Consider the following 14,266-nt stretch of genomic DNA (forward strand, 5'->3'; position numbering starts at 1 on the left):
GCTTGGTGGATCATGTCACAGCACAACTCCTTGGGGCAAAGTTAGTGTCACAACGAAGGGCTCTGTCACGCGGGCGGACCATATGTCCGCTTTCTCACCCATCTGTTTCCGGATGAAAAAGGGACATACATTGGTCCCTATGAGATTGCGGGGGCTGACACCCGATCTCACCCGGGTCCGTAGCCCTCAGATTCTGCAGACAGAGGAAAATCCTATTTCTTCTTCCGTCTGCGGATCGGGATCATATATATATATATGTATATACACACACACACAGTATATATATATATACACACACACACTGTGTATATATATAATAAATAAACAAACAAAAAGGCAAGTGTCCCAATACTTTTATCTATACACACACACACACACACACACACACACACACGGGGTCTTCAAAAAGTTTCTGCACATCTATATATTTAGTAGAGTTTAGAAAAAAAAAAGGATTTGTGACCGGCAAAGCATACTTCTAATAAAAAGTAATTTTATTTATAAAAAGAGAGTTGCAATGTGAGGTCATTCATAATACACAGAGAAACACAAACAGCTTTGTCACAGGAAAGTGCACTGCTTGGGGGCAGGCGTTGAGCTCCTTGTAATTTCCTTCATGTGTAACAATAAATAACAGACTGTCCTGTAAAATGCTTTTTTTCCCCTCCCCACATTCAGGCAAGAGATTTCACAAGTGCCATCATATGGTCTACACCACAGGCAACGTCCACCACTTCTCCAGGAACAGTTACCTGCAGAGAAACAAACAAAGCTCTAAAACAGGACAAAATTAGCAGACTGCATTAAATGAAAAGCAACGACTGAAAAACAAAAAAAAACACCAAAACAGTCTACATACGTAATAATCACAAGGAATGCAAGATTTCAAGACCTTTTAACCTGGTTGTAATAAATAAAAATAAATAAATAAGGACTATACATTTCCATTAACAAAAAACATACTATAGCCTCATACACACGATCGGACTTCCATCAGACTTTTCCATGGATTTTGGTCTGAATGGCCATTAGCCGTGAACTTGTTCTGCATACACACAGCAGAACATTTTCAGCCAACTTTCACCAAATCCCTGTGGTTTTTCAGCTCTTTACCGCCACCCTTTGGGCAACTTCTGCTATTGTTGTCTGATGTTTAGCATTGGTTCTGAGCATGCGTGTTTGTACTTTAGTCCGATGGACTTGTGTACACACGATCGGATTATCCTCCATCGGGCATTTGTTGGCGAAGTTTGAGAGCTCTCACAGCGAACATTTGTCCGATGAAAAAGCAACAACAATTGTCCGATGGAGCATACACACGGTCGGATTGTCCGATCAAAGACGTCCGTCGGACGGCTGTTGTCAAAAAGTCAAATCGTGTGTATGGGCCTTATTACTCAATAGACCCTGCTGGTATGTTTTACAATAAAGCAATTTCTTCAGAAATTAGATTCCGATATCCCGAAATGGCTCAACTATGTACGCTTTTGGCAGCATGAAACGCGATGGCGTGTTTTTGTAAAATAGCGGTGGTGTGCTTAGATTATGTTAAACATATATTGACCTGGATTATGGTGAATGATAAACTCACCTGTATCCTCCATAAAAATCTTACTAAATTTCACAAGACTTGGATTAACTACCTCTCCCCTGTGGACTGAGGGTGGCTGCCCCCCCCCTAATCTTTTCCACTATTGGGACACCCTCTCTTCCTTTCCTTTTTTTTTCTGATCTCTCCTTTTTTGCTGAATTTGATCCAACTATCCTAGTGGACATTGATTTCTAATTGGTGCCTTTGAGGCACTTTTTTTGAGGATAGGGGTACTTAGACCTTTATTATCAGAAGTATGGCCATGCTAGGCCTTGATATGTTCCAGTTCATACCTTGCACATACTATTAGCTAGATTCAGGTAGAGTTAGGTCGGCGTATCAGTAGATACGCCGACCTAACTCTGAATCTGCGCCGACCTAGGTTTAAGTGTATTCTCAAACAGAGATACACTTAAACCTATCTAAGATACGGCGGCTTGCGCCGTCCTATCTTAGGGTGCAATATTTTGGCTGGCTGCTAGGTGGCGCTTCCATTGCGGTCGGCGTAGAATAAGTAGATCACTAGTTATGCCTATTCACGAACGTACACCCGGCTGACGCAGTACAGATACGCCGTTTCCGTAACGCATTATCAGGCCTAAAGTTATTCCATCAAATAGTTGGAATAGTAATGTTAAAGTATGGCCGCCGTTCCCGCTTCGAAATTCGAAAATTTTACGTTGTTTGCGCAAGTCGTCCGTGAATAGGGATTTACGTAGTTTACGTCCACGTCGAAATCAATAGGCCCGTGCGGCGGACTTAGCCGCAATGCACACTGGGAAATGTAGTCGCACGGCGCATGCGCAGTTGCAAAAAAACGTCAATCACGTCGGGTTAAAGCATATTAACATAAAACACGCCCCCTCAGCCGAATTTGAATTAGGCGCGCTTGCGCCCGCCGCATTTACGCTACGCCGCAAGTTAGGAGGCAAGTACTTTGAGAATACAGTACTTGCCTCTCTGACTTAAGGCGGCGTAGCGTAAATACGCTGAGCTACGCCGCCTTGAAGTTAAGGCAATCTCTCTGAATCTAGCTATATATGACGGGTGCTCTTATTATTGCGATGATTGACCTGCTGATAGGGTGCACTTTATAGGAATAAAATGGTCACTGATAACTACGCAATGTACTCTTCTCTACTTATAGGAACTTATATGCTCCTTGTTCTTTTTGTAACTGCAACATTTATGGAGCATTTGCTTTGTATTGTTTGGAAAAAACAAAACCTGTACTAAAAACAGATTAAAATACAATAAAACCACTTCTGAAAAACATATAATTTGCCACCACTTGGAAAGTACATACAAAACCGTGTCAAACTGTAAATTGAAGGAGTCCTGTGGTCATGTTTTCTCCATCATGTAACTACACTTTTTTCATGGGTTCTATAAAATGAAAACCAATTAGTGTGAACACCCACTATGCTTTTGAGCACAGCCGTGCAAAGAGCAATAGGAATGTGCAAAGTGCAAGAAGGCAAAGCAAGCGATCAATAACACATGGGATGATTTACTAAAACTGGAGAGTGCAAACTCTGGTGAAGCTTTGCATAGAAACCAATCAGCTTTCATTCTTTTTGTCAAAGCTTACTTGAACAAGCTGAAGTTAGAAGCCGATTGGCTACCGTGCAGAGCTGCACCAAATTTTGCACTCTCCAGTTTTAGTAAATCAACCTCACAATACCAAACTACTAGAAAATGAAATCTGTAGGTTCATATGGATTATTGCAGTTTACATATCATTGTTGCTTGCTGTGCTTCTTTCGGCTGCAGTTACACTACTGCAGAGCATGAACATATGCAAAGTAATGCATGTTATGCCACACAATACATGACTATTAATGCAACCCATTCATTTGGGGGTATTCTGTAGTGCAGAAGGAGAGAACTCGGGTAGGGCTGACAACACGGCTTGGAATATCAGTGCAGCAGCAGGGGCAGTGTTGTCCACTCTAGCAGATCAAATTGTATTTTTCTGTACTTGCAGCATTTTTAAAAGAAAAAAACATGGGAAAATGTACGTGTATTGCAGAGTTGTACTACATACGTCCCCCCAAGGCATAGACATTAATGAGGATTGCAAAGGATACTTACGTGATGAGAGGATGGACAGATATTTATCACCTGACATTCTGATATCTGTCCATCTATAGCCAACCTAAAGAAGCTCTGCAGTCAGATCTGCCATTAAATGTTTACTACAGCAAACAATATTTTAAAGGAGAAGTCTCAAAAACTTTATTAGTGCTGACCGTAAAGTGGTTTTAAACTTCAGACATGAAATATGAACAAAGCACATCCCTCTATAGTGTGTCCTTGTCTTAATCCAGAGCACCAAGTGTCATTTATGTCTGTTGCTCAATTCCTCTGCTACGGTATCAGCAGGAATCACTTCTGACAGGTTTCCCTGACACCAAGAGAGAAATAGTGACAAGGGAGAAATCTCCAGCTGATTGTCAGTAGCAGCTCTGTTCCTGTGTGCTGTGTGAAGGGGGTGTGTCCCTTCCATCCAATTGTTTCTAAAAGCTCTCATCGACCTCTGCACTGTGTAATTACAGATCTCCGCCCCCTTTTTTCTGACAGCTCAGACAAGCTTTAACAATTCTGGACTGTAAATGGCTGTAGAAAAGTGAGGTCTGCAGATAAAATGAGTACAACTTATGTAGGAGGATTGGTTTCATCTCTGTGTGTCACCTGAGGCCAGTCACAACGCTGGGTATACGTAGGGGTTTACAAACACTTTAAAGTAAAATCCACACTTTTTAAATGACCGAATCCACACTTTTTTAATGGCACATCAATGGTTCTCCAAAGCACTACATGCTACTTATGTGGTGCTGGATAATTATTCCAGGTTCTGGTATTTATATGGGTTGGGTAGCCAATTAAATCTATAAAATAGAAATTAGGTATTATAGAGCACTGCAGTGCTCTTTAAGTCTGAAGTTATTTTTCTATTTTTTGTTTTGGTACACAAAGGCCATAAAAAGAGCAAAAAGAAAATGAAAGAGAAAATCAACGATCAAAAAGCAATTCTAAGTTGTTCCAGATAGCTTTGTATATATCCACAAAATCTAGACACTTATCCATTATGTTCTCTTACCCGCCATGGAAAATACTGATCTTCCAACCTTCCAGTACCTAAACAGCCTCTCAAGTTTTTACCCCAAACAAAAAGTTCTCCGACATCTGTGGATAAATTAGAAATACAATTGACCGATATCAGATGAAAAACACCGAACTTATTTGGAATCAGAAAAGTACCATTCTTATATTACAAAAGTTAACGAAAAACACAATTTCACTAGCTTATATCATTTGCAACAAGGGTGCACACTGTATATTGACAGGTTAGTACGGTCAAAAATAAGGTTTAGAAACCAACTGTATTTATTATTCATAAAAAGTAGTAGATGGTTGGGAGATGGCCCTGTAAATCCCTACTGGAAGCTAGTTAAAGTCCGAACGTAGAAGATCGGTTAGTCGGAATGCAAACAAAGGCCAGGGACTTAAAAGTTATGGCCCAGATTCTCAAAGGAGATACGACGGCGTATCTCCAGATACGCCGTCGTATCTCTGAGTCTGAGCCGTCGTATCTATGCGCCTGATTCTTAGAATCGTATAAAAAGAACATCCTAGGGTGATCTCAGTTAGTTGCCAACACCCCTGATAAACAAGGAATTGTGGAGAAACCCCCAAAGTGGGGCTTTTAGGGCAACAATATTTAAAGTAGTCAAAGTAGTACAAAATGGTATTTTTAATATTCATAAAATAAAGGAAAATAAGCATACATAGCACAAAATTTGTTTAAAAACAATACATAAGGGGTATCACTGGAAAAACAGAGTCCATAATACATTAACAAGGCCCTACGCGTTTCGGATTTCCCTTCTTCAGGGCCCGAAGTATGAAGTCAAAGGTGTTTTGAACACTTTTCTGAAAAGACAGAAAAATAAACATAACATATTTGTTGCAAAAAAAATTAAAGAAAAAAATAATAATAACAAACAGTAAGAAAGTGGCAATAAATACATCAAAAGGTACAGATAAAAACAACATACCACTCAGGACAGTTAATCAACCTTGCACACCCCAAAAGAGACACCGCTAGCAGGACGCAGAAGGATTCCACAGATGAAAAAAGGACACCGGCAGTCCTGATTTGCATTAAAGCAAAACCTCGGCCACAGTAGTCACAAAGTAGCATGTAGTAATAATATTACCTGTCCATAAAATGAAAGGACAGGATAAATATAAATAAAATACTGATTATATTTGCAAGAGGATTATTAGTGTATAAAAACACAGCATACCTGTGATTACAGTTGAGTGCTGTATATGATTTGGCCAGAGGGGTCAGTAAAGAGCTAAACAGCTCGAATCTACAATGTAAAATGGGTAACATTAGAAAGCAGTGGTAAGATGAATGAGGGGAAACAAAAAATGAAGATGACACAAGAAGAACCCAAACAGGGATTACTTACATAGAGCAAACGCTCTGTAAAGCTGAAGAGACGTGCCACTTGCACCACTGACGTCCAACAATGTCTGACATTGTTGGGCGGCTGAAGGTTTATATAAGAAGGTGCCTGGGCGGGCCATGATAAAGGGAGGCGTGGTACAGAGGCCAGGTGAATCACAATAGGTCAGTGCATAAAAGGGGCGGCAGTAAACAGACGCATCAGCGTCATATATAGGGGGGCGTGAACGAGCGGAGAGAGAGGGCGGAAACCGTACCCGAACCTCTCAACGCCGCCCATAGTAACGGCGCCATGACGTGTCAGAGCGCCAAGGAGGAAACAAACAAACGTGTCACGTGACTGACGGTCACGTGACCGGGAGGCTAGAACGTCAAAGTAAAAAGAAAAATTAGAATAAAGGAGGGACACTGAGACGCCGGGAGGCGTTGCAAAAAAGATGATGGTAAACTAGTGTCAGCAAAAAAGGCTGACATAGAACCGGTCATGATAGAATCATATCCAGATATCGCTGGATATGAACCATGAACTGTAACATCTGTATATGAAAAACAGGCCAAACCATAGAGACAGCACAAAAATATTCATATAGTGGCTATATTAACTGGGGGCCAAAAGAGGTCCAGGGACATATAGGAAAGCCAGGGGTGAAAAAACTATTAACCCCTGTGAGATCCAAGTCCCTGTTATAGGCGCAAGTATAGACCCATGGTCAGGCGACACCGGAGGGTGCGTGGGGACCAGGTCTGGAGAAGCCGTCTCCCGAAAGGGGGGACGGCTTACGTGCGCCCAGCTACAAAGCGAAAACAGGAAAAAGCACAGGCGCCCCTTCTGGGCCTGAAAGAGAAGTCCCTGAAAGGGATGTGCAAGGGACGCAGAGACATGGTCAGAGATTCAGTGGTCATCAATGTTTACACAATAAAGGGAACAATGTAACAATAATGAAAAGTAACAAGAAACACAAAGACAATTAGCAGCATAGTCCCATATTAATCTTTCTCACATCCCCCTGAGGAAAAGCCTTCCAAAAAAGGCCTATAACTAATCTGTTCGTTAAGGCCGGGAGGAAGATTGGCCTCTAACTCCGCGATCCAAAGGGTTTCGTGTTGTAATAAAACTTTGTTCCAATCCCCTCCTCTGGGGTTTGGATGAATTCTGTCAAGAATCAGGAACTTAACACCGGGGAAATGTCCATTGTGTTGGGACAAAATATGACGCCCCAGGGGTAACTCGGGATTTGCAGTGCGCATGGCATGCAAATGACGAGAAGCCCGTTTTAAAAAAGGGTAATTTGGTCTTACCCACATAAAACCTATTACATTGACACGTAAGTAGGTACACTACGCCTAAGGTCTTACAATTGGCGTAGTGTCTGGGTCTATATGGTCGACCATTTGGTAGAACAATTTGTCGATCTGTGTCAATATAGCGACAAATGGAGCACCCACCACATGTGTAGGTGCCCTTCCTTTTGCAGGGGTCACTCCTGAAGGTACCTTTAAATTCGCTGGCCACCAGATGGTCTCTCAGTGAACAAGCCCGGCGATAGGTGATCGCCGGTTCCCTGGGTACAAAAGGTCCCAATTGGGGATCGATCGAAAGTAAGTGCCAAAATCGTTTCAAAATATCTCTAGTTTGTCGATGTTGAGTGTGATATTTCGTGATCACTCTAACAACATCACTGCCATCATGTCTCTGCGTCCCTTGCACATCCCTTTCAGGGACTTCTCTTTCAGGCCCAGAAGGGGCGCCTGTGCTTTTTCCTGTTTTCGCTTTGTAGCTGGGCGCACGTAAGCCATCCCCCCTTTCGGGAGACGGCTTCTCCAGACCTGGTCCCCACGCACCCTCCGGTGTCGCCTGACCATGGGTCTATACTTGCGCCTATAACAGGGACTTGGATCTCACAGGGGTCAATAGTTTTTTCACCCCTGGCTTTCCTATATGTCCCTGGACCTCTTTTGGCCCCCAGTTAATATAGCCACTATATGAATATTTTTGTGCTGTCTCTATGGTTTGGCCTGTTTTTCATATACAGATGTTACAGTTCATGGTTCATATCCAGCGATATCTGGATATGATTCTATCATGACCGGTTCTATGTCAGCCTTTTTTGCTGACACTAGTTTACCATCATCTTTTTTGCAACGCCTCCCGGCGTCTCAGTGTCCCTCCTTTATTCTAATTTTTCTTTTTACTTTGACGTTCTAGCCTCCCGGTCACGTGACCGTCAGTCACGTGACACGTTTGTTTGTTTCCTCCTTGGCGCTCTGACACGTCATGGCGCCGTTACTATGGGCGGCGTTGAGAGGTTCGGGTACTGTTTCCGCCCTCTCTCTCCGCTCGTTCACGCCCCCCTATATATGACGCTGATGCGTCTGTTTACTGCCGCCCCTTTTATGCACTGACCTATTGTGATTCACCTGGCCTCTGTACCACGCCTCCCTTTATCATGGCCCGCCCAGGCACCTTCTTATATAAACCTTCAGCCGCCCAACAATGTCAGACATTGCTGGACGTCAGTGGTGCAAGTGGCACGTCTCTTCAGCTTTACAGAGCGTTTGCTCTATGTAAGTAATCCCTGTTTGGGTTCTTCTTGTGTCATCTTCATTTTTTGTTTCCCCTCATTCATCTTACCACTGCTTTCTAATGTTACCCATTTTACATTGTAGATTCGAGCTGTTTAGCTCTTTACTGACCCCTCTGGCCAAATCATATACAGCACTCAACTGTAATCACAGGTATGCTGTGTTTTTATACACTAATAATCCTCTTGCAAATATAATCAGTATTTTATTTATATTTATCCTGTCCTTTCATTTTATGGACAGGTAATATTATTACTACATGCTACTTTGTGACTACTGTGGCCGAGGTTTTACTTTAATGCGATTCAGGACTGCCGGTGTCCTTTTTTCATCTGTGGAATCCTTCTGCGTCCTGCTAGCGGTGTCTCTTTTGGGGTGTGCAAGGTTGATTAACTGTCCTGAGTGGTATGTTGTTTTTATCTGTACCTTTTGATGTATTTATTGCCACTTTCTTACTGTTTGTTATTATTATTTTTTTCTTTAATTTTTTTTGCAACAAATATGTTATGTTTATTTTTCTGTCTTTTCAGAAAAGTGTTCAAAACACCTTTGACTTCATACTTCGGCCCCTGAAGAAGGGAAATCCGAAACGCGTAGGGCCTTGTTAATGTATTATGGACTCTGTTTTTCCAGTGATACCCCTTATGTATTGTTTTTAAACAAATTTTGTGCTATGTATGCTTATTTTCCTTTATTTTTTGAATATTAAAAATACCATTTTGTACTACTTTGACTACTTTAAATATTGTTGCCCTAAAAGCCCCACTTTGGGGGTTTCTCCACAATTCCCTGATTCTTAGAATCAGTTACGCATAGATTTCTATTAGATCCGACCGGCGTAAGTCTGTTACGCCGTCGGATCTTAACTGCATATTTACGCTGGCCGCTAGGGGCGTGTATGCTGATTTACGCATAGAAATATGTAAATCAGCTAGATACGCGAATTCACAAATGTACGCCCGTCCGACGCAGTACAGATACGCTGTTTACGTTAGGCTTTTCCCGGCGTAAAGTTACCCCTGCTATATGAGGCGTACATGCGGCGTACCAATGTTAAGTATGGACGTTGTTCCAACGTCGAATTTTAAAAAGGTTATGTCGTTTGCGTAAGTCGTCCGTGAATGGGGCTGGACGTAATTTACGTTCACGTCGAAACCAATACGTCCTCGCGGCGTATTTGGAGCAATGCACACTGGCATATGTCCATGGACGGCACATGCGCCGTTCGTTACAAACGTCAATCACGTCGGGTCATGGTTAATTTACATAACACACGCCCACCTCTTCACAATTTGAATTAGGCGGGCTTACGCCGGCCTATTTACGCTTCGCCGCCGCAACTTACGGAGCAAGTGCTTTGAGAATACTGCACTTGCCCGTCTAAGTTGCGGAGGCGCAACGTAAATCGCATACGTTACGCCCGCTCAAAGTTACGCCGCTGTACGTGAATCTGGGCCTAAGTATCTGGTGAGGGAATCCATTATGGCACTATGGGGTTGATTTACTAAAGGCAAATCCACTGTGCACTTGGAAGTGCAGTCGCTGTAGATCTGAGGGGGACATGCAAAGAAAATAAAAACATTTATTTTTGCTGGCACATGATTGGATGATTGAAATGAGGGGAAGCTTTGCTGATTTCTAAAATTTTCCTCAGATCTACGGTGATTGCACTTCCAAGTGCACTTCTAGTGCACAGTATATTTGCCTTTAGTAAATATGTGCGAGTGTGCAGGGTAAGGGAAGAGGATTAAAGCCTGGTTAACACCTATGCATTTTTTAGTGCCTATTCAGTTTTGCAGAAACTCAGTACAGTCCATTTAACATGGTTTCCTATGGGTCATGTTCACATCTGTGCATTTTATGGAAAGGGCCAGAGACTTTTTTCTGGTTTTTGGTTCCATAGACTTCAATGGATCAAAAGTATGTATTGAAATATGCACCCAAAACTGCATTACTGTTTTATTGTCACTCTGATGTACCAATAGACTACACTTCAAGGATTACAGTTTTGCCGGCTCTACTTACTACTGATGCAAACTGCAACCTGTATAGGTGTAAATCAGGCCTAAATATTCTTCAGCATTGAAACCTCCCCTAGATTTAACGGGCATTTACCAGCACTTACCTAGGGAAAGATTGGGGGTGCTGGATTTTAGCTTTAAGCTCCCAGTATGGGTCCATGGATATACACCAATCAGCCACAACTTTATTAACCACCCACCTAATATGAAGTAGATCCCCTTTCTCTGCCAAAACAGCCCCAGACCCACCGAGGCATGCATGCCAATGGAACGTATGCTGTAGTATCTGGTACCAAGCTTTCAGTAGCAGATCCTTTAATTTACGAGGTAGGGCATGCATACATTGGACTGGTTTTTCCAGCACATCCCACAGATGCTTGATTGGATTGAGATCTGGAGAGTTGAAGGCCAAGTCAACACCTCAAACCCATTATTGTTTACCTCTAACCATTCTTGCAGGTTGGCAGTGTGCATTATCTTGCTGAAAATTTGCATCAGGCCACTGCCATCAGGGAATACGGTTTACATGAAGGGGTGTACTTGGTCAGCAACAATGTTTAACCACTTCAACACAGGGCACTTTTACCCCCTTCCTGCCCAGGCCAATTTTCAGCTTTCAGCACTGTCACACTTTGAATTTTTGTTCACACAAATAGAGCTTTCTTTTGGTCATCACCACTGTGTTTTTTTTTTTTTTTTTTTTGCCATACAATTTTTTTTCTTAGTTTCTGTTCTAACATTTTGTAACTAGGTATGTTTTCTCCTTCACTGACGGGCACCGATGAGGTGGCACTAATATGCAGCACTGATAGGCGGCACTGAGTGGCATTTGTTATGGGCACTGATTGGCATATGGGGTAGGCACCTCTGATGGGGGCTACATTAATTATCAGTGCTGCCCCCTGTCAGGAGAGCCGCTGATCGACTCTCCTCTACTCGCGCCATGTCAGCGCAAACTGAGGAAAGCCGATTACCGGCACTTCTTGGTTACCGCCGTGATTGGTCACAGCTGATCACGTGAAAAAAAAAGCCAACATCATAGCTCCAAGACACCGCACCACCGATCGCCGCTCTGCACGCCACTGGGGGCGTGCGCGAGCGGCTTATGCTGGACATCATGATGCTTAGTCAGGATAACTGATCCCCCGGCCGTCATTCTGCTGTAGGCCGTGCGGGATATGATTAAGTAGATGGTACGTGTCAACCAACATCCACATGAATGGCAGGACTCAAGGTTTCCAAGCAGTACATTGCTCGAAACATTACCTCAGCCTGCTTGCCTTCTTATCATATTGCATCTTGGTGCCATCTCTTCCCAGGTAAGTGATGTGCACGCACCCGCCAACCACATGATGTAAAAGAAAACATGATTCGTCAGACCAGGCCACCCTCTTCCATTGCTCTGTGGTCCAGTTCTAATACCCACATGCCCATTGTAGGTGCTTTTGGCAGTAGACAGGGGTCAGCATGGACAACACTGAATGCTCTGCAGCTATATAACCCCATACACCACAAACGGCGATGCCCATTTTTTCTGCATTCAACACATTAACTTCAGGGACAACATGCTTACCTGCTGCCTACTATATACCACCACCATTCTGATGCCTTTGTAACCAGATATTCAGTGTTCTTCACTTAACCCAGGGGGCCGCATCAGCATTATGGTTGTCCTCAAAGGGGCGGTTGTATCTGTAAGACTATATAAATGTATCTACTCTTTATCATAATAAATAATTGTCTCTGTATTTAATTATTACTGGTTTTCGTGATAACTTAAGACTTAAGCTGTGAAGAGCAGGTGCAGGCCAGCACAGAGCCCATTCACACTCCTGTTGGAGATGATGCAAGTCTGAAAAAGAGGGTCGCACACTGTTGGTGTCAGCCACAAGAAACTTTATTGGAGACTGCTCAGACAAAAACACCATGCCCCCCCCCCCCCAACCATCAGAAGTCAAGAGACTCTACCATCTCTTACATCACAGTGCATAGTCCATGTGCTGCTGCCAGGAAGAAGCTAGGATCCCAAACATGCAGGGTCTGAGGAGGACCATAAGAGGACTAGAGTCAACTATAGGAGTCTTCTGAATGCTGAGACTAGGGGAGACGGAGACAAGGGGGTGCTGGGGCTGCACAGAGGGGTGCAGGATCTGTAGAAGGATTTCTGTCCTTCTCTCGGGTGCCAACTGCTGAGAGAAAGTCAGGGAAAACAATCCTCTCCGCGGCCACACAAGGGGGTGCTGGGGCTGCACAGAGAGGTGCAGGATCTGGCTGATCAGTTCTATCCTCTTCTCTGCTGTCAGCTGCTGAGACAAGGTGGGGCTGGAGATGAGGGAGATACAGCCGCTGCAGGAGAGGTACGAGGGCCACATGAAATGGCCTGGAGGGCCGGATATGGCCCACAGGCCTTGTGTTTGACACGTGACTTAACCTGTCAGTGGTGATAAAATTATGGCTGATCGGTGTATGTTCCAATGTCTAGAAAGCCCTTTCTTACAAACCTTTCTTGGTGATACTTACCTGTTACAGCAGCGAAATGGCCAAGCCCTGAAAAGATCTTCAAGACTCCGATAGCTTTGTTGTAGTCATTCTGACCAAATAGTGTTGGAGGAATCATCTCAGGGATAGCCGACTCCAGAAATGTGGGCCCTTTTCCCAGTATTCCATAACCCCAAACAAAAACATTGCCATCATCTAAAAGAAGAAGAACCAATATGAATGAAATCTGTTTAACACCAGTTACCTCCAACAAACAATGTCCTTAAAGTATTTCAGTATTATGCATTTGCAGATATTTTTAACCAAGCTCTTACATATTTATCAAAAACTCCTAAAGAGAAAGAGTATGAAGCACTTCAATCTGGCAAAAGGAAATAGAAAGTCCATGTCACTAGTACGAGCCAAGACTTACAATTTAGGCAAATGCGAGTTTACCAAACGGCAGAGACACCTAGAGTTGCTCGTATATACTGTCACATTTCTTGCAGAGTGCCCTAAAAGGACGGAATCATGCAAGCTCCATCATAAAAATACTATGTCAAACTTGAAGAGGGAGGCCAACCTATTTCTAACCCTCAATAGCAATTTATGATAATGAAGGGTTACCTTACCAACCAATAGTGAGCTGTGGAAGATGTTTGGGGTGGACCCAAGCTTCACCACAAGATGGCAACATATCAATGTGCCTTGGGCTCCTACTGACTGACAGTTTAGTCATTTTTATCCACTCAAGCCACAGACATTTTAGACTCAAAGTTGTCCCAGGGTTTCTTCACACCACTCTTCGTTAATCCCCCCAGAGCGTATGTCGGCACAAAAAGTATTTTAACCTGTCCAGATTGTTTTCTAAAAGAGTAAAAATTCTCATGTACAGTATGGATGGCTTTTAAAGCGGAGCTCCACCCTAAAGTGGGTGTCACATTTGACACCTTTCAGGGGGGTGCAGATACCTGTCTAAAGACAGGTATTTGCACCCACTTCCGGCCACACAGTCTGCGGGTAGACTGTGGGCAGAACGTCAGTTCCCCCCCTCCCCCGTTGTGTTCTGGGAACACTCGGCTCCCAGAACTCAGCGGGAGCCAGTCAGACGGC

At 43.3% G+C, this 14,266-nt stretch overlaps 1 protein-coding gene across 1 annotated transcript in view; it reads right to left on the reverse strand.

Moving 5' to 3' along the window:
- Positions 1–473: 473 nt before the first annotated feature.
- Positions 474–14,266, reverse strand: part of LOC120926590 (RCC1-like G exchanging factor-like protein) — a 29,986-nt gene continuing 16,193 nt past the window's right edge. Inside the window, 3 exon segments of the mRNA XM_040336689.1 lie at positions 474–752; positions 4,695–4,780; positions 13,196–13,369. Coding sequence (XP_040192623.1) covers positions 675–752; positions 4,695–4,780; positions 13,196–13,369 — 338 coding nt within the window. The 3' untranslated portion in view covers positions 474–674.

This window comes from Rana temporaria, chromosome 2 (genome assembly GCF_905171775.1).
Source record: "Rana temporaria chromosome 2, aRanTem1.1, whole genome shotgun sequence".
NCBI classification, from domain to species: domain Eukaryota; kingdom Metazoa; phylum Chordata; class Amphibia; order Anura; family Ranidae; genus Rana; species Rana temporaria.